Source organism: Sander lucioperca, chromosome 18 (genome assembly GCF_008315115.2).
Source record: "Sander lucioperca isolate FBNREF2018 chromosome 18, SLUC_FBN_1.2, whole genome shotgun sequence".
NCBI classification, from domain to species: domain Eukaryota; kingdom Metazoa; phylum Chordata; class Actinopteri; order Perciformes; family Percidae; genus Sander; species Sander lucioperca.
In genome coordinates, this window is record NC_050190.1 from 4,099,818 (window position 1) to 4,120,732 (window position 20,915).

The following is a 20,915-nucleotide window of genomic DNA, read 5'->3' on the forward strand; positions in this document are numbered from 1 at the left end:
GTGTTTTGCTGCCTTCAGGTGTGGCTCGTAAAACCCCTCTGAGTGAGACGTGGATCTGAATGGGACTGTCAAGTGCTGCTGTAGAATTACAGTCGTTTTAATGTTTAGTAGTTTAATTTGTTTAAATTTGAATCTGGGTGGCGCCAAACTAGTGCGAGTTTTGAAAACATGCCACGTGATTATACTAATGTATTAAAAAGAAAAATGTGTAACCACTAAAAGTTGAAAGATAAGTAACCTAAATGCCAAATTATGTAATAAAATGACACTTTATTTTTTTTTATCAGAAAGGCCTATTTGATATCAAATTCATGAATCTACAAATGTAATTTTTCATTTTTTTATTTATGCTGATACTGTCTTGCTTCATTTTAATTATTGATTGTTTTTGTTTTCTTTTTAATTAAAGGGCAAACTGAAGCTGATAGCACGTTTTCAAATGTATCAAATAATGAACATGAACTATATATATATATATATAATTTTTTGATTAATCGGAGGGAAAAAAAAATCAGCATAATCGATAGTTAAAGTAATCATTAGTTGCAGATGGAGAGTTTTACATTGCATCATAGAACGCAATGTCACAACACAGACAGCTTGCTCAACTAGTGGATCCGCTAACCCGACAGGACCTGAACGCAGCATCTGGCCAGGGGCGGGTAGGAGCTAACCGTGCAGTATGGCGGACGATGGAGATAGTTCGAGCGGACCAGTTGACACAAGCGGCGGGCAGGGGCCAGCGGATGAGTCGGACGGGCTCGGCCTCGGCGCGATGTTGCTGAATATCAGTATTTTAGTTTTGGTTGTGGCGGTCTGTCTGGTGGTGTACCGGCGGTGGGGCAGGAAGCTTGTCTCTGCCGCGGCCCAGGGCGACGAGGCCTCGGCGCTTCCCAAGATGAGGAGACGGGACTTCTCTCTGGAGCAGTTGCGGGAGTACGACGGACTCCAGAACCCCCGCATCCTGATGGCTGTCAACATGAAAGTTTTCGACGTGACCAGCGGCAGAAAGTTTTACGGGAAAGGTGAGCAGGGCAATGGGTAGATCACGAGCTGACAGCCGGGTGAGTTAGCTGACATGTCCCCGCTTATGGTGAGTTGTCCCAAATATTTGGGCGCAAAGGGCTGTGGTTAGCTAGCTTAACGTTAGCTCTTTTGGCTTTGTCTGTGTTATTGAATGGGATGCTACTTGTAAGCTAACTAGCACGGCTGTTTCGGGGTCGTGGCCGTTGAGATGATGCATGAACACCTCTAAACTTTATATGTTTGAACACTTAACCTGTTAAACGTCTTAGTTAAAGTTAAAGGCTGGAGATTTTACCCAGCTAGCCTGTGTTAGCTTGTTGACGCGCACACTGACACACTGCACTGTCTGGGTGTCTGGTCTGGAGCCGCTGCTTGTTTACACTGATGGGGGCTCATCATGCATGAATATTGGGAACTTTGCACCAATGTTTGAACCTTAAAGAATGTTAATTAATGCTATATTTACTAAAGTAGAGGATAGTTTATGCAGAAAATACGTATTTTGTTTTGTGGGGCCACTGACCATTCTGCTGTGCAAAGTGAAAATGAATAGCAGCTAAGGGAAGCCGTTTGTGAACAAATGTGTACCGTAGAGCAAATATTACACTTCTTTACTTTAACAAAACATGCTTCAGTCCCCATAAGTATTTTTTTTATATATATTTTGTATTTGTGCAAAGCAAGCCTAACGTGCTACTCAACACGTTCTCCGACCTGGCTAACTCAATCATCTACTCCGTCATAAACTATAATTATTCAGACAGCATTCCCAGCAGTCTCATGTGTCACGCATGCCACCAACAGCGAGCCAAGCAGGCCTAAATCTATCCAGCTCACCAAATGATGAGCCACGCTTTTACAGTAGAGACACGCTGGAGTTTAGTTGACTGAACCACACCATGCATTGTGTAGTTGGTGTTAATCACAGTGCACTCATGGTTCCCCCCCAGAAAAGTTGTGGTGATAGAAGTCTTAGATCCTTTACTTAGTAGTAAAGTAAAAGTACTAATAACACACTGAAAGAAATACTCTGTTACAAGTAAAAGTCCTGCATTGAAAATTAGAGCTGGGCGATATGGAGAACACAAATATCACGATATTTTGGACAAAACACCTCGATATCGATACTGTAGGGTTGACTCTTGGTGCTTTCACAAAATATTTTCACAATAAGATTTTTGAAAAATACTCATCAGTAATGTGGATATGATGACTAAGTGGGTAAAGACAAATAAAATAATAAAACCGCTAGAATAGTCTGTTAAATTCAGAAAATTGCATCACTTTACTGTAATTAAGCATTTAAAAGCAGGAAAAGACAACACTTATACCATATGATGATATCCAGTAACTAAAGCTGTCAGATTAATGTGGTGGAGTAAAAAGTACAATATTTCTCTCTGCAATGTAGTGGAGTAGAAGTAGAAAGTGGCATGAAAAGAAAAGACTCAAGCGAAGTACAAGTACCTCAAAGTTGTACTTAAGTACAGTACTTGAGTAAATGTACTTAGTCACATTCCACCACTGCTGATGGCAGCATTAATGTAGAGCCCAATAGTTTCTGTGATAACAGAATCATGGACAGAACTGCAAAATTGAGAATTAAAAAAAAAGCTCAGATTCCATAGGGTTCTACATTAAGTCAGTGCTAAAAGCTAACCGGAGATTTAAAAATATGACTACGTCTAAGTTTATAACCGAGCCGCCCCACTGTAACTGTAGTTAACAAGTCTAAAATAAATTAAAAAATATTTCCCAGTGGCTGGGCCCGTTAGGGGGGCAACTTAGGCCCAGTGGGCCACCGAGCTTGCAGTACACTGGGGGAAACCCTGGCACGTCATGCTGATCGAGCTACATGTCAGTTGACAGAGAAGTAATTTATGATTTGTTTGGTCATCCATTAAAGTTAGTTATGAGCACATAATATCAAACATTGTCTTGGTTCAGCGTCTGGAAAGTGAAAGCTTGGTCCAGTTTCTAAAAAGTGAAAGTGATCTTGTTGTAAACTGAATACTTTTTGGGTTTAGTTGGCTTTTGGTGCTCAGACAAGATGCGCAGCTGGAGCGTGTGCATTTGTCATTATTTTTGATCTCTTATACACCCAAATATGAATCAAAGTAAAATAATAGCCAGTTGCACCCCTTCACTGATGGTTAGAGGAGAATCCAGCTGGAGCTGGAGGAGTTTTTTATTATTATTATTATTATTATTATTATTATTATTATTATTATTATTATTATTATTATTATTATTATTATTCAGACACAAATATGACTCAGTAATCTCTTCTTTGTTGTGAGTCATGACATTAAAAAAAACATTCTAATAATAGAAAGCCCAATCAGAACATACAGTATGCTAGTGTTACTCAGGCTGGCAGTTTAATCTGTAAAAATGCTTGTTCTTGTAGTTATGCAAGGTACATCTAATCTTGGTGGTGATAAGGCGTCTTTGCCTCATGGTCGGCAGATTGGAGTTTTTTTCTTTCTGTTGCACAATTAAAGGAAGAAAACCTGAGGGCCTGCAGAGTTTTCACATGCTGGTCAGATGATGTTCTTCTGGAGGATAACAGAATATTTTAAACGCAGAGAAAGCATCAGGGACTGCTCGAGGCGTTGTTTATGAAATGTATTATTAAAGTTGAACATCACAAGGGCCTTTTTTGAAGAGCTATTACATATATCCGTCAGATTACTGTAAAGTTCTGAGTACAACACGCATCATTTTAACACAGTATCCTTTGTGATATCCTCTTGTAATACAGCACTGATACTGTATATTCATATGAATTGTTGTTGGTAGAAGTTACACGACTGGACTACAACATAGAGCTGAGCATTATTGGACAGAAACAAATATTGCAAGAGTGATTGCTTCAGTATTGATAAGGGATGTACTGTATTTTATTTATAGTATCAAATCATAAAGAGTTATCTCAAGACACTTTACAGATAGAGTAGATCTAGACCACACTCTATAATTTACAAAGACCCAAAAATTCCAGTAATTCCCCCAAGAGCAAGCATTTAGTGTGACAGTGGTGAGGAAAAACTCCCTTTTAGGGAGAAACCTCAGCAGACCCAGGCTCTTGGTAGGTGGTGTCTGAAGGTGCAAGTTGGGGATGTGATGAACAATGGCAATAATAGTCACAATAAAGATAATGGAACAGTGACTGGAAATAGTAGTTGTAGTAGATCATGGCGTAGCAGGGCACTGCAGAGCGTAGCAGGGCATAGCAGGGCGCGGAGCAGGGATGTTTGTTTTTAAAGGTCCTATGACATGCTGTTTTTGGATGCTTTTATATAGGCCTTAGTGGTCCCCTAATACTGTATCTGAAGTTTCTTTTATATAGACCTTAGTGGTCCCCTAATACTGTATCTGAAGTCTCTTTTATATAGACCTTAGTGGTCCCCTAATACTGTATCTGAAGTATCTTTTATATAGGCCTTAGTGGTCCCCTAATACTGTATCTGAAGTATCTTTATATAGGCCTTAGTGGTCCCCTAATACTGTATCTGAAGTCTCTTTTATATAGACCTTAGTGGTCCCCTAATACTGTATCTGAAGTCTCTTTTATATAGACCTTAGTGGTCCCCTAATACTGTATCTGAAGTCTCTTTTATATAGACCTTAGTGGTCCCCTAATACTGTATCTGAAGTCTCTTTTATATAGGCCTTAGTGGTCCCCTAATACTGTATCTGAAGTCTCTTTTATATAGGCCTTAGTGGTCTCCTAATACTGTATCTGAAGTCTCTTTTATATAGACCTTAGTGGTCCCCTAATACTGTATCTGAAGTCTCTTTCCTGAAATTCAGCCTTGGTGCAGAATTACAGCCACTAGAGCCAGTCCCACAATGAGCTTTCCTTAGGATGTGCCATTTCTGTGTCTGTAGCTTTAAATGCTATTGAGGAGGAGAGAGGGGGGGCAAGGTGGAGGGTGGGGGTGTGGCCCAAGCCCCCAGGAAGAGCGCCGAGTCTAAAAGCCACCATGGGCTTAGCGGATAACGGTGGTACTGCACCCCATGGCTCAGAAAGACTTTTCACATAGACTTTGCATGGCGAAAGAAACGTCTATATTTCAGCGGATAATTTGTTTCTGGGTATATCAACTTACCGAACACTGAAAGGGTCCTTGTTTAAAACGTTACGTTTTTAACATTTTTAACATTCACTAGAAGCGAATCCAGAATTATTAAATTTGGCATGATGAACGCGCATAGTGGACGCGAGCAGAGCCGCGAGACTGCGCCCGCCCGCTCACATGACTGTTCTCCCGAGCTCATGTAGCTAGCTATAATAATGGATATAGCTAATGGTTGTAATTCACCATATGTTCTATGAATACGTCCATGGTATTATCTTATGAAGTCATGATACATCCCAGGGATGTATGTAGCTGCTGTAAAGCCTGTTAGCTACGTGGATGTAACGTCATTAGCGTTTCCCAAACTGGCGGGCTATCGGCTAGCTAGCTAGTTGCTAACATCAGGGGTAGCTAGCATGGCTGTATTAAGATCTATACATAGCTAGCTATATGCCTACATAACGTTACTACAGACATAGTGATTACATCGCCTTGGTTCTCTCTTATGATACAGCCGAGGGCTGTATGCTGTAAAGCTTGTAACGTGGATGAGAGCTGAAGCCATGGATGAGCTCTGTTCACGAAACTGCAGGCTAACTGCTAGCTAACGCTAGTTAGTAGGTAGCTAGCTAGTAGCACAACATAATTATTAAATCTCCTTGGTTGTCTAGCTAAATACATCTATCGTTTATTTAGCTAAGCATGTAAACGATCGGGAACAACGAAGACAGTGTTTAACGTTAGTGAATATTTTAGACAATGAAAACGGCGAGTTCATGAGTTCGCCACTTGTAAGAGACACGAGAAGCTCATGAACGCGCATGTTGCTACCGGTTGCTACGACAACGCAAACAAATTGTTGCTAGTGCGCATGCCCATCGTGAGCCAACCGGCGTTATGGGCCAACAATGCGGAAGAGCCGAGCTCCATGTTTGTTTTATGCGCTTTTGAGCACTCTCATTGGAACGTACGGAGCTTCCCGCCAAACACTGTATCCAATTCTCTTAATACATCCATGGTGTGGCCTTGACCAACTGCCATGCTTTGCTCGTTTGCAAGCCATGATGTCTCTCTCTTTCTCATGGGCGGGCCAAATTCTCTGGGCGGGCAAAGCAGAGAAAGGGGAGGTAACCTTGCTCCTTATGACATCATAAAGGGAAGATTCCAGATCCGTCCATCTGAGCTTTCATTTTCTCAAAGGCAGAGCAGGATACCCAGGGCTCGGTTTACACCTATCACCATTTCTAACCACTGGGGGACCATAGGCAGGCTAGGGGAACTCATATTAATGTTTTTTTTTTTTTTTTTTCTTTTTTGATGTCGTGCTATAGGTCTTACATATTATTCATAATGGTCTTAAAAAGTCTTAAATTTGACCTGGTGAAACTTATAGAAACCCTGGAAAAGCAGCATTTTGACTTCTAACGAAGCATCGAATCATCACATATGAGTGGCTGGAACCAGTGAATGTTTGAAATGATTAATCAATCAATCAAAAAACGAATGGTTTCATTTTCTGACGATTGATTATTGGATTAATGTAGGGCCCTATGAAATCCGTTTTATTTTTTTTCCAAATTCCGTGTTTTCGGATTTATTTTTAGCCCTTTCGGATTGTTCTGGTTTGCTTGTTTTCTTTTCACTTCTAAGCAGTACTGACCTTTAAAAACTCAGTGACACAAACTCACAATTCAGCTTTTTTATTTAAACTGTTAATATATTCAGCAAAGCACATTCAAAATGACCTAAGTAATAGCTTTGGATGCTCACCTATAACAATGTTGAGGACACTGCGATCTCGGTTGTCAGAGGTTTAGTCGACGGCAACGAAGATTTTCTTGCAGCACTTTTTGCGTGTGCTGGTCAAAGACCGGCGGCAGGTGGGTCTGCCTGAGGCTGCTGGCGTTTTCTGGGAGCGCGCCTCCCTGCTTGCAAGGTTTAACAAGAAACGGACGTATCCTCTTCATTTTCTCAAGCGGTATGTCAGCTTCAGCACACACTGCAACAAAATCTTCCACAAACTCACGCCTTGCATCTATTGATTTTGGCGTTGCTTCAGTGGTAACCTGGAGGGATTTTCCCACTGTAGATTTAGCTTTGTTCTCCAGATGAGCTTTTGATTTCAAATGGTCGTTACATGTGTCTTTGCGGGTCCAGTCAACAGTATGTTGACAAAACTTATAAAACAGTCCTTGTCCAGACTCATAGTAGTCGTTGGGGTATTGGTCAGCCCGGTATTTAGCAGTTAATTCAGAGTTTCTTAATTTTTTCGCCACCGTTGGCTTATCAGGAGCCACTCGCTTCCACATTTTTTCTCCCCACGCAACAAGCTCACAACGTGAACGTGAGGACGTATGGTTACTAGGCAACATGTTTAACAATGCCATTTGGCCACGGTTTAGGTAGAGACCTTTCTACACTTGTTTTAAACTGAAACATGAGAAGGAAGTAAAAGAAAATTGTTTATTTAATGTCAACAAAATATATGCAAATTCCTTGGGATTCCGCGTGTATAAGAGAATTCCGTTTTCATGTGTAGATTCCGTCCGCGTTTTCCGCATCACAAATCATAGGGCCCTATTAATGGACTAATGGTTGCAGCTGTAATTGAACTCTAAAGCGTGAATTATACTGGACGCATCAGGGTTTCCCGCAGAAAATGTGTTCCTCTCGTGCGTGAGAATCCACGCGCGAGAGGTGATGGATAGTTCCAGTCACTTCGTCATGTATTCACTTTGTTGAAACAAGAGAAGAAAGCCTCACTGATGTGAAGAACAGGACAGAGAAACATATAGAAATGTTCTCTGCCCACCGTATGCCAACGCTCCGGTAAGTCCACTCACCCCGTCTCTGCCCGGGCATGCCCCAGCTGCCGCATGTTTGCGACGCGACGGTGAAATGGCGATTGTTCTCACGGACACACACACGCGCGATATCAACTGGCTAGTTATCCTCCAGACAGCGACGGACCACGTCTCTTTTTCTTTCTTTCATTTCGGCCGTGTGGTGCGCGTGCCCGTTCGCGGTGTGAAGCGCGTCCGCGCTATTGTCCGAGATGCACTTGACGGCCTTTTGTGCAGCGGATTTTTTTTTTTTTACGACCTAGTTAAGGCAGTAGGGTTCCCCATCTTAGGCGGGCCGCCTGAGCTGCAAAGTGCTGGGGGAAACCCTGCGCATCCAAGGTGGCGCGTGCCATCGGGACGTCAAAATGACGTAATATCCTGCCGGCGCGCCCGATTTATGGCGCACGAGCAGAGGTTGCGCACGGCTCTTTTTTTTTTCAGCGGCCCGCGACAAAGCGGAAACGGGAGGCCTGAACGAGTTCGCCGACAACTGGATGCCAGGACTCTCAGAGTGACTGCAAGTCTCTCTTGTAAACTTACTGGGTTAAGATGAGTTATTTTATGGTGAATGAAAGGCTTGATCCCACCAAGTAGCTCATCCAATCAAATCGAAGCATTGACAACAATGCTGCTGCCAGTTCTGCCGTTGTTTACGTTTTTCTTCTTCTTCTAGTCCGTAGAAAGAGCAACATCTGTAGCCTTTGCTCATTAGCGCCACCGCTGTTCAGGAGAAGACTGCAACTAGTGTCGCGAGCACCAGCGCGGATATAAATAGTCACGGCAATCCCATGACGTCACATTTGTACGTGCCAGCTGGGCTGCATCTAGTCTATAAGACCCTTCATGCTTTCTTGAAGACGTTTTTAAAGGCACTCTTGAGATTGCCACCATGTCACATTTTAGAAAAGCATGTCTGATTTTTCGGGAGCCAGAAGTCTCTTTGTAAACTCTGTATCTGTGCTGCGTTCAAGTGCTTAACTTATTGGCAGTCCTGGAGGCTTTTAATGTGAAGCAGCAGTCACATGAAGGAGGTCTGACGTTACGCCAAGGATGAACTTGTTGCCGGACTGTTTTTGTACACTACCATGGTTGTTTTCTGTGACTCAGTTTGAAACAGCGTAAAAAGCTTTAAAAGTAGAGACAGCCAGAGCAAACCGGGCAGAAAAAGTGACTGGTTCATCCCGGAAAATCAGCAGCAAGCTTGGATTAACAGTAAAGAGTCTCAGTCAGACTGTTGACCTGTGGGAGTGGAGGATGCTCAACAGGGGCTGCACAATATATGATATCAACTGTATATCAACTGGCACAATAAACAAATCGCGAAAAGCTGCGTCATATCGCGAAAGACGGTCAAAGATTTTTTTGTGTTAGTTGAAGGAAAAATCAGTAGAAAACTGCACTTCAAAACGTAACTGTCATTCTTTTCTTAGTGCTGCCTTTTATATAAAAATGTTATGTTTATTTGTGTTTGTTTAATAAAAGAATGCTGGAAATGATTTCATTTGTTTTAAATACAACAAGCAGTTTGTTGTATTTTAGCAGAATACTGAAAGCAGCAGAACCGAGTACACTTTAATATCTGTTTATTTATCCCAAGCAGGGTTCAAAATGAAGTTTTTTGTCCACCAGCCAAATGGCTAGGAAATGTTCAGATTTTACTAGCCACTGAATAGATTGCCATTGTTTTTTTTGGTCGGTGAGTGAAGCAAATAGCGCTGTGCAGTTAATCGCAATTTTATCGAAATCACAATATGGACTAGTGCAATATCCAAAACGCAGGGGGGCGCAATATTTGTTAAAGGCAAAATATGCGTCCAACCATTCTGAATAAAGTATTGTGGTGCTGCAGAGACGTCCCGGCCTACACATCGTATCCTACCAAAGAGACTAGACTGACCAGCTGACTAGGCTGAAGAAAAAATATTTTTGTTTAGTACAGGTCCTCGCAAAAGTCACACTATTATCATTTTAATGTTTTAAGATTTAATATTAGTCAATGAAAATGAGAATGATGATACAAACTTGATCATTCCCTTCAATATCGTTCAATATCAGTCAAAATAATCGCAATTGGATATTTTCCTCATATCGTGCAGCAAATCTACCAGCCACGTGCATATTTTACCAGCATTTGGCTGGTAAATTGTGCTAATTTTGAACTCTGATTGCAAGTAATATCGTTATCGCAATATTCCACACCCTATGGCATATTTTCTTCATATCGATCGGTCCAGCCCTAATGCTTGATCTCTTGTGCATCCTGACTCATCTGGACTTCATGTTTTCCTTCCTCAGATGGTCCTTACGGCATTTTCGCTGGCCGGGACGGTTCGAGAGGCCTGGCCACCTTCTGCCTGGAGAAAGACGCCCTGCGGGACGAGTACGACGACTTGTCAGACCTCAACGCTGTACAGATGGAGAGCGTGAGGGAGTGGGAGATGCAGTTTATGGGTAGGCTTGTTTCCTGACAATCCCGCCAGAGAAAAATGCTCCACCGATATTGATTGATTTGGCTCAGATTTCACAGATGCATCCACAGGGCCGCTGTATATTCAGTCGGGTCAGACGGAGGATCCCAAACACAAGTTTGTCTTTCGTTTGTTTTTTCGACAACCGCATCCACTGCTTTTACACGTTGTATTACAGTTTGAACAGCACGATTTACTGTATGTTGTTAAATTAGGACAATTTAAAGCTGCTAGCCAGTACACACATTTGTAACGAGGCTGATGAACCGATTCACACACACACTGTCCTTCAGTTTATGTTCAGAAATAAATCAGCCTCCGCTTGGAGAGGGGAAAAAAAGATTGCAAGGCTGCAGATTCACTGTGCGTCCAACAAGAAGAAGAACTATGAAAAAGCTCAGTGCTCAAAAGTCATGTTTTATACCGTAATGCATATTGATTGATTGTTTATATGCACAGAATAGAAAAATACTAAATGCAAGGAAAGAATCCCACAGTAACAACAGATATGCAGGTAGAGCCAAAATACCAAGATGAGGAGACAACGTGGGAGCAAAATAACTACAGACAACAATCAGGCAATCATCTGCTCAAACCCAAAGATACAGGAATGAAAAAAAAAAACTCTGGAAAGTGGCCGGTTAGCTCAGTTGGTAGAGCGGGCGCACATATGCAGAGGTTTATTCCTCGATGCAGAAGGTCCAGGGTTCGAGTCCGACCTGTGACGGTTTTCCTGCATGTCTTCCCCCTCTCTCTCTCCCCTTTCATATCTCAGATTTCCTATCTAATAAAGGCAGAAATGGCCAAAAAAAAAAAAAAAAGCTCTGGAAAAATTTAGATTCTGTAAGAAATTCAGAATTTGTGAAGTTCTCGACAATGCAGGCCAAGCTGAAGCTATCACTCGATCATTTTTTAATAAGCACTGCTGCTGGGCCATTCTCTGGATCCTTCTTCGCCAGAGGCAGTGTTTGCTGCTCTTCTCTGTGTCATATCAATAGCAACTGAATCTATTTTGGATTTTGGACCGTTGCTCAGACGAACCCAGTAACCTGATGATGTCGCCGAGAACTCTGAGACAATGTGACGGTCATCTTTCACTATTTTCTGATGATAAATTGAGAAAATAACAAGCAGATTATTCCATTATGGAAATAATTGTCAGTTGCAGCCCTAGTTTTGTCACAATTTTGATAGGATTTTTTCCTTCATTTACCTGACATTTATTAGATCAAACGATGTATGGATTAATTGAGAAGATAATTGGCAGATGAAACGATAATTAAATAAAACCGTTAACAGTCTACTAATATATATATATATATATATATATATATATATATATATATATATATATATATATATATATATATATATATATATATATATATATATATATATATATATATAAGGGTAAGAAAGCCAGAAAATATTAACATTTAAAAACCTGAAACCAGTGAATTTTCTCCATTTTTTTTTTTTTGCTCAAGAAATCCATCCACTATCAAAATAGTAGTAACTTTAGGGAGTGAACGTGAGACAAACATGCAATAAACCTCAAGTAAAAATATCCTCTGCCAGCACATCTGCTGAGAAACAGGAAGCACTGGAACTGGAAGGAAACAATGGGCTCAGATACTTTTATATGTCGGTGAATCACATCCGTGGATTAAATGTAACAGGGATGCACCAAATCCAGGATTCGGCTTCGGATTCAGCTGAATATTGGGCTTTTTGACCAGGGTTCGGTTTCTGCCGCATTTTAGAATTTTTTCCCACCGAACCCTTCGCTTGCACTACGCGCGCTACGCTGGTCGACGTAATGACGGCACCGTTGATTACGGGACGGTGTTTACGTAGGTGGAGCGTTCAATGCAGTAGACTGTGAGAAAGTGAAAATGGAACTCGTGAGCAGAAAAAGTGTAGTTTGGCAGTACTTTCAGTCAAAAGAAGGCCATTCAAGTCCAGCTACATGTTCAACTTGCAATGCAGATTAGTCTCATGGTGGCGAGGACCCTAAACTATACACAACATCGCCGCTGTTACAACATTTGCGTATGAAACATCCGAAAGAATACGAGTTGTGCATGAAGGAATCTACAGACAGCAGCCAAAATGCAGCAACTTCAGGTACGGCAAAGGAAGGACAGTCATGGCTAAAAACTGGTGTTAACCAGACGCCCATTACCAGCTTTGCTAGCCCTACACCGAACAAACAGTGGGCCTCAGATCACCCACGGGCCAAAGCCATTCATGCAGCAATTGGAAAATGATAGATAGGATTCGGAATTCGGTTTCGGATTCTGCAGAATCTTAACCAGTGGATTCGGTATTCGGCCAAACCCCAAAAATTTGGATTCAGTGCATCCTTAAAATGTAACACAGATTTAGGTCCTATTTTTATAGTCTGTCGTTTAAATACTTTTCTCAAATGTGCTTGTCAGGTGTTCTTTTTGAATCCATGTCGGGCCTCTGCTCCCTTGAATAACAGCAGAGTGCACTGGACGCATTAACACATTTAAAGTTGGAATGGGCAGCAGCTTTGGAAGTTGGCGGCCGCAAACGATGTCTGATTAAACCATGTAAGAAGATGTCAGTAAATTACTCTCAGCATGCTGTTGATCACAGTCCAGAGTTCTCCCTGATGTCAGGTCAGAATGTAGGGCATTCATCAACCATCCTAGTTTTCTTTTCACTAGGCACACAAGCAGCCATGTCTGAAATCCACCTGTCCCTAAATGGCGGTCGGTCATCCTTCCAACACCGTGAAATGCATTTAGTGGCTGTGACGATAACCGCATCACCGCAATACCCGCGGTGACGTGGTATTATAATTTTTTGGACTTTTTGCTGGCAGAAAGTTACAGGAGAAAAGGTGTCGTGTGATATTAAATATAATGAAAGCTATAATTATTGTTTAGTTATCCTCAATGACTACTATTTTGTATTCAAGAGATTATAGAGAGAAAAAAAAATGAAATTGCTCGTCACTTCAGCTTTGTACAAGCCGATGGACAGTCCATTACATAGGCTATATGGGGGATTTCTTTTGTGTGTCAGATTATTATAAATTATTTCTACACTTTTCGGTGAACTTTTCGGCGTTTAATAAAATACACGGCAGGGAAGGCAACGACATTTCTCCGTTCTCAGCTGAGGTGGACGTGGACACATTAACGTTACCGCTGCAGTGTCTACCATTGCACATTAGCCTCGCAGCTAGCGGCGTTTCCTTCTGCTTATAGCTTAATCCCGACAATACCGCACAGTTAAGTTTCAGCCTGCATGCATGTTTTGTAGCCTAAAACAGAGCAGCTTACATTGGCAGAGAGAGCAACAAGTTAGCGGACTGCTGAGTCGCCCTCTGTGCTGCGAAAGCATCTGCACTCGGCATTGTCGGCAAACATTTTTTTATTTTATTTTTTTTACTTTATTGACTTTATAGAGTCTGTGGAATAGATCAATGGAGAGGAGTGAAAGCAGCGCGGCCTTAAATGACAGCAAAAATTATCATTCCAATGGAATTATTTCTTTATTGGAATCATTTGGAAAAGTTGGTTTTGAATCCGATCATCGGTTCCAAATTTAACATGTGCAAGTTTTGTTTTTCCGTAGCGGCCCAGCCAGGCGCTTGTCAGTCCCTATGATCGCATAATTTAATGCATAATCAGCAAAATCATTTTTGCCCGCAACAATCACAAAAAAACTCCGCATTTTTCTGGAAGTAAAGTAGGCAGCGCTCTTAAGTGTGGCTGAAAAAGCCCGGTAAAACTGTAAATCACCGGGGCGGCCTCTAGCTCACCTAGTAAGAGCGTGCGCCCCATGTTGGCTGAGTCCTGCAGCGGCGCAGGGTTCGAATCCGACCTGCTGCCCTTTGTTGCGTGTCATCCCCCATCTCTCTCCCCCTTTCATGTCTATCCACTTTCAAAAATAAAGGGAAAAGCCCCAAAAAATAATCTTTTAAAAAAAAAAAAAAACTGTAAATCACCGTTGAATCAAAATCAAACGTTCCTAGACATGTGACCTGCTTCAACACCACCCCTCAAAGAATCGAGAATCGGTAAGAACCGGAATGGAAAGGAAGAATCCGAATTGTTAAAATCAAACGATGCCCAACCCTAGTTGTAAAAGCTCTCTTAATAAAAGTAGGATTACAGCACGGAGCGCTGACCTAGGATATGTCCCCAATCGCCAACCCTGTTTTTAACGCAAGATCATTTTTTTCTCTCGATATTTTCCAGAAAAATATGATTACGTGGGGAGGTTGCTGAAGCCCGGGGACGAGCCGTCGGAGTACACGGACGAGGAGGACATCAAGGACCACCTGAAGCACGACTGAGGCGCTTCCATCACACCGACCAAAGCCAGGAGCCCCAAACAGCTGCGACAGACACCCCCTCCCCCCTAGACCTCCTCCTCCTCCCGCCCCATCGATCTACATGCCACTCCTCTTCTCCTGCCCCCCCACTCCCACTCCCCCAAAACTCTTCCCCCTCCCTGAATCTGTCCAGTGCCGTGGCTGTTCTGGAAAGGGGCAGGACTCAAGTCTCGACGCCCAGACCTCCCTCCCTCTTCATCCTGCCAAGAGGAAGCGATTGAAAAACCTTCAATGAGGGCTTTTTTTTTTTTTTTTTTTAATGACAGAAAACATGTCTGTGGGGGAGAGAAGCGGGGTGGGGGGGTGGGGTTGTGCCATTAGATGTATTTGAAAAACAACATAAGATTTTAGTCATTTCTCCAGGTTGGGGAGGCGCGTGGTCAGAGGTAGAGAAACACATCGGTCCAAAGATGATCAGTGGATCCGGACAGGGGAAAACCATTTTCTCTCTCTCTCTCTTTTTTATCTCTTGATTTAGTCACATTGTATCTGAAACTGCTTCAGCTTTGGACAGCTTTGTCAATCAATCTTTGTGTTCAGATAATTCCCCCTCCCCCCCCCTTGTTGAGAGGGCAGCGCTGCGGCCTAAGACCTAGGTGCTGTGGAAGTTGGCAGGGTGTTGCATTTTCCTGTTGTGTTTGTAGTGTATGCACTACTAGTTTTCTTTGTTTGTCACCATGTGATTGTATTTGTCGAGTAGCATTGAGTGAGGGAGGGACATTCTTTTTTTTTTCTTTTCTTTCGGGTGGGGGTTTAAAGGTCTTTGCCACATGAAACCTGTTTTGAATCACATCAGACGGACTGAATCACTGATCGGGAATACAAAGGGAAGGTGACAAAGGCAGTCCTAATCAATCGACGCAATTGTTTACACGCCTCACAAGCCAGCTGCAAGTCTGTAGATTCCCCTTGAAAATGGTCCAAGTATTAATCGTGCCTTATTTTGTTTGCTGTGTCAGTCCTGACCGTTCTAACAGAGGAGGCGAGCGGAGGGATGGAGGTGTCAGGTTTTTTGTTTTTTTTTTTTTCCCCTAGACTCGGTCCCCCAGACTTTTAAGAAGGCGTACGTTCTGTCAGTCGTCCACACACAGACTGTAATATTTCCCCACTTCACAAACTTTGTAAATAGATCGTATGAATTACTCAGTGTTACTGCCATATTTATGTAGTTGATAAACTCCATATATGTATAATGCTATGTCGTATTGGCCAAAACCCCCATGGTTTGTGTTTTAAATTTTGGGTTCTGAACTTCTTTTTAAACGTGGGTAAATTTCCAAAAAAATAAATAAAATTAAATCAAAAAAAAGGGAGAGCTGCAAAGTGCTGCAGGGCGGGACCGGGAGCTGTTCTTGCGATTTTTTTTGTTTTTGTTTTTGTTCGGAGACGTTGCTTATCCTGTAAATATATCTATCGTTTTATTAAAGCATGTGCAACAACACAGTGAGCTATGCCGAATTCCCACCACGTCATGTATTTAAATGTTGTGTGTGTGTGTGTGTGTGTGTGTGTGTGTGTGTGTGTGTGTGTGTGTGTGTGCGTGTGTGCGTGACAGAAGCAGGAAGGGATTTGTTCATGCATAATAAATCGATTTGGTTAATAATTGAAGATGTCTGGAATTTATTTGCTTTTAGAGGCAGCGTGATTGAATCACTACCAGGAAATAGTTGTATAGTACATAAAAGTGTTTGACATTAAGTGTCTTCTCTGCTTCAGGGCTGTTACGCTACAAGGAAAATACAAAGGCGCAGACATTCATGTTGTGTGGTGTTTGATATTTTTTAGAAGATACGAATGCATAAAACTCATCAGACTTATCGTGATGAATTCATTTTCTGCGAAGTACAGTACTGCTGAGTGTATTTACAAGGAAAAATAAACAGGTGATAATGATAAGCATGCAGTGTTGTTGTAGTGGTGGAATGTCACTAAGTACATGTACTCAAATGCTGTACTTATGTACAAATTTGAGCTACTTGTGCTTTACTTGAGTCTTTTCTATTCATGCCACTTTCTCCTTCTACTCCACTACATTTCAGAGAGAAATATTGTACTTTTTACTCCACTACATTCATCTGTTACAGCTTTAGTTACTAGTTAATTTACACATTAAGGTTTTCGCACACAAAAGACATGTAGTTTATAAACACACGGTTTTATTATAAATGAATCTACCCAACAATATATCGGCCTGTAGTGAGATTTGCAGAAATCCACAGCTCCCTGTTCAGATGCACCAATCAGGGCCAGGGGGGGTGTCTAAAGGCCCTGACACACCAACCAGACGGGCTGACTGTCAGCAGAAAAGCCAGTTGGACTGATCAGTCGGGTCCCGAGGTCCAAAAAGTGCCTCAGAACACACTGAGGCGACGCCGACTTGAGCGTACGCTCTGCGTGTGCGCGAAACGTAATACGTCTCCATAGCAGCAGGCGGCGCTGCTCTGTATTATTTCCATTAACAGTCTGATTGTTTCCCAGAAAATGAGAACCGGCAGCTGATTGGACGAACGCGTCACGTGGTTCTTTTTTCTCCGGAAATTCACAGCCAGACTGTCATGGCGGCTTGTTCAGAATACGATCTCATATTGTACTAAAATGGTTCACCGAAACGTGTTTCTGAAAACATTTTAAGCGAGAAATAGGCCGTGCAGTTGCTGAATCTGTCTTCATTTCAGATTGACAAAGGTCAGTTTAAAAGATTTTCGTCAGATTTTGAGCGGCTCATCCGCTCCCCATTTCCGGGTGAGTCCCGACTGCCCTGTCTCTGACTGAACATGTCGGGTCGGCCCAAATGAATGCCGACGGCTCCTCAGACGGACGACGGCACGGGACACACATAACAGGCTCGAGTCACCGACCTCGCCAGACGGTCCGACGGCCGATTATCGGGCTGGTGTGTCTTCTCTCTAACTGCGTGTCAATCACTGCTCATGCACACACATTCATTCTCCCTTGTGGGGATAGGGGCTTAGGAGACCGTTTTGGGCTTTAGCAGAAAGGGGGGGAGGGACTGAGAAGTTGATGTTCAAATTCTTTGGCTAAGTCCTGGATCTTCACAATCCTACCTACAGCACCTTTAACTAACATTTTCAATGAGGGACTTTTACTTGTAACAGAGTATTTTTACAGTGTGGTATTAGTACTTTTACTTATGTAAAGGATCTGAATACTTCTTCCACCACTGGTGTTGTTAACTAACCACAGAAAGTTAGTTAAACTAAGTTTCTAGTGAGATGATGGTTGTTCCTGCATATCTTGAGAAAGCAGTGCTGTGAATTTGGAAAGAAAGTCAGGAACAAAATGTTCGTGTCGTGCAGACTGCTTCATGGCAAACCTCTCACGAACCATTATCAACGCCAGATGTTGAAGAGCACACAGGGAAACTGAGGTAATAAGAGGGAAGAGAAAAGTTCAAACAGAAAACAAAAAACGTATCCCTAGAAAAGAGAGAAGCACTTGAGAGATTCATGGAAAGTTTCTGTTTTCCTGAAACTTTCACTACATTAGAGAGTAAGATGTCACAAATTATGGGGCTTGTTTAAGGTGGTTTTTGAAAGAAAAAAAATCCCAAATCGTTTAACTGCAAGCTCCTTTTTTAATAATGGGTACTTAAAGGGGACATAAATAAATGAATGTGCTCAGATGCTTTAATGACAAGGCAACGCCCTCTCATTATCATAAAGGAGAAAACAAATACAGAAGAAAAAAAATATGGAAACATAACACTGGTACAAATGATGCATGATATAGTAAATCATTTGTATGTATGGGACATAATACAAAAAGAAATTAGTAGGAATATTCATATATTGGGTAAAGCATTCAAAACCAATAAATGAAGAAGGAAATTAATTTATAGTCAAATGAAATAAAACTAAATAGGATAGTTACATTTGACCAAATATGGAAGTAAAATAAATAAATAGGCCTTAATGAGGAAATAAGTAAAACAACTGAAAGTTTATAAGAAAAAGATATTGTTGATATATTTGTTGCTCATTTAATTATTTATGGGTGCACCATAAATGGGGGACCGATATCCGATATTAAGATCGGATATCGGTCCCGATATTGACAAAATAGTTTTGTTAGTTTTTTCCCCTCTGTTGCACATGTGTCGCATGCTGGAAGAGTTGAGTGTACAAATACATTACATCTACGTTATTATGTCTTAGTTAGGAAAGTAATGTTTAGTTAGGAGAGTCTGGTGCCTTTAGTCTCTTCCACATGGTGGAAGGAAGGTATAAGGTGGAAGGTATACAGTTTATTATTAATTCAACAACAGTATCGGATTGGTATCGGGTATCGACAGATACACAAAGCCCTGGCATCGGTATCGGGACTGAAAAAGTCGTTTCGTGCATCCCTATTTATAGGTAGGGCTAGGTACCGATACCGTGACTTCGATACCGGTTCCTAAACTATACTTTTTTCGATACCAATTTTATAAAACAAAAACAAATAACAACATTACGGCACAAATCTTTTCTTATTTATTTTTTAGCTTCTGCTTACATGAGCCCCGTCTCTGTGTAATGTATTTATTTAATTTTTTTTTTATTGAAAAAAGGCAGTATACAGAGAATCAGGTAAACATTAATAGCACATGAACATCAAGTGTACAAACTTATGAAGATAAAAATTAAAAAAAAACATACGAAGCAATACAAAGATAATCATAACAGAAAAAATAAATAAAAAGAGGTAGCCTACATTAAAACATAAATTTACAATTAGTCAGAGGTCTCAGGGGGAAAAAAGCTCTACAGTTTCCACAATTTGAATACTTTTTTTTGTTATCCAACGATCTGAGTGACTTCAGTAGAGATTTAAATTCTATGAGAAAAGGTACAAAATTAGGAGATGAATTAGAACATTTCTGCTTGTGAATATAAAATTTGGCATACAGAATGATGAAATTAATTAGATATTCAAGAGCACCATTTTCTGAATTATCGCAGAAACAGATGATATCTTTAAGGTTAAAGGTGTACGTGCCTCTACAACGTGTAATGTTAGACAGCCAATCACAAACATTATTAGATCTTGGTAGAAGCATGCTGCGTGCTTATTGGCTCACTGACGCTGATGAGATTTACTCTTTAGGTATTGAAATTTGGGTATTGAATGACGAGGCAATTTTTCGATACTCGATACTCTATAGGCAGTTCGGTCGGTGCCTAGAAAGTATTGAATTCAGTACCCGGCCCTATTTATAGGTTATGAACATTTCTTTTGACTGCTCAAACAGCTTTAGTTACTTTTCAGATTAAGACATACATACACAATGATTAGTTTATACAAATATAATACAGATGAATCTACCACATATTATAAAACATATTCAACATATAACAAATTCAAATTAGACGTTAAAATAATGAGACGCATGAGAAATGCGTCTCATAATAATTAGCCTACTTTTGATGTTTTAAGTACACTTATTGATAATAATAATTGTACTTAATAAGGTTTTGAATGCAGGACTTTTACTTATAATAGTAATTTTTTTAATTGCGACTTTTACTTTCAGTAAATGATCTGGAAACTTCTTCCAACATCAAAGACATCCCAGGACTGCATTAATGTGCACTCATGTGGAGATGTGATGAAGAGTCATGACATGTATATGAGTGAAGAGTGCAGCGTCACCACAGAGTAAAAATATGAAACCACTCTGGCATCAACAACACAGCTCAACAGCGCCCCCACTAGTGCCGCGGGTGGTCCCGGAACTGCACCGCCACACACTCAGATTTGTGTGTGTGTTCTTGTTTAACTATATTCGTGGGGTCCAAAAACAGGGAATACAGTATACTTGTGGGGTCCGGACAGGTTTGTGGGGCCAAAATGCTGGACCCGACAAGTTTAAAGAGCTGTTTGAGGGTTAAGACTTGGTTTTAGGATTAGGGTTAGAATTAGGTTATGGTTAGGGTGAGGGTAAGGGTTAAGGTTAGGCATTTAGTTGTGATAGTTAAGGTTAGGGTAAGGGGCTAGGGAATGCATTATGTCAATGACGGGTCCCCACAAAGATAGTGACATGCACTGTGTGTGTGTGTGTGTGTGTGTGTGTGTGTGTGTGTGTGTGTGTGTGTGTGTGTGTGTGTGTGTGTGTGTG

The 20,915-nt window shown here is 41.3% G+C and overlaps 1 protein-coding gene across 1 annotated transcript; it reads left to right on the top strand.

Annotated features, from left to right (window-relative positions):
* Positions 1-623: 623 nt before the first annotated feature.
* pgrmc2 (progesterone receptor membrane component 2) lies at positions 624-16,405 on the top strand. The gene is made up of 3 exons (XM_031280457.2): positions 624-1,025; positions 10,250-10,405; positions 14,661-16,405. Exons 1-3 carry the CDS (start codon positions 683-685, stop codon positions 14,756-14,758), a joined length of 597 nt encoding a protein of 198 aa, XP_031136317.1. The 5' UTR covers positions 624-682; the 3' UTR covers positions 14,759-16,405.
* The last annotated feature ends 4,510 nt before the right edge of the window (positions 16,406-20,915 follow it).

Bases quoted from the DNA above. Each gene is read 5' to 3' on its own strand.
- pgrmc2 (XM_031280457.2), top strand. From the start codon at position 683: ATGGCGGACGATGGAGATAGTTCGAGCGGACCAGTTGACACAAGCGGC. The intron at 1,026-10,249 runs GTGAGCAGGGCA...TTCCTTCCTCAG, and splicing joins CAGAAAGTTTTACGGGAAAG to ATGGTCCTTACGGCATTTTC. The intron at 10,406-14,660 runs GTAGGCTTGTTT...GATATTTTCCAG, and splicing joins GTGGGAGATGCAGTTTATGG to AAAAATATGATTACGTGGGG.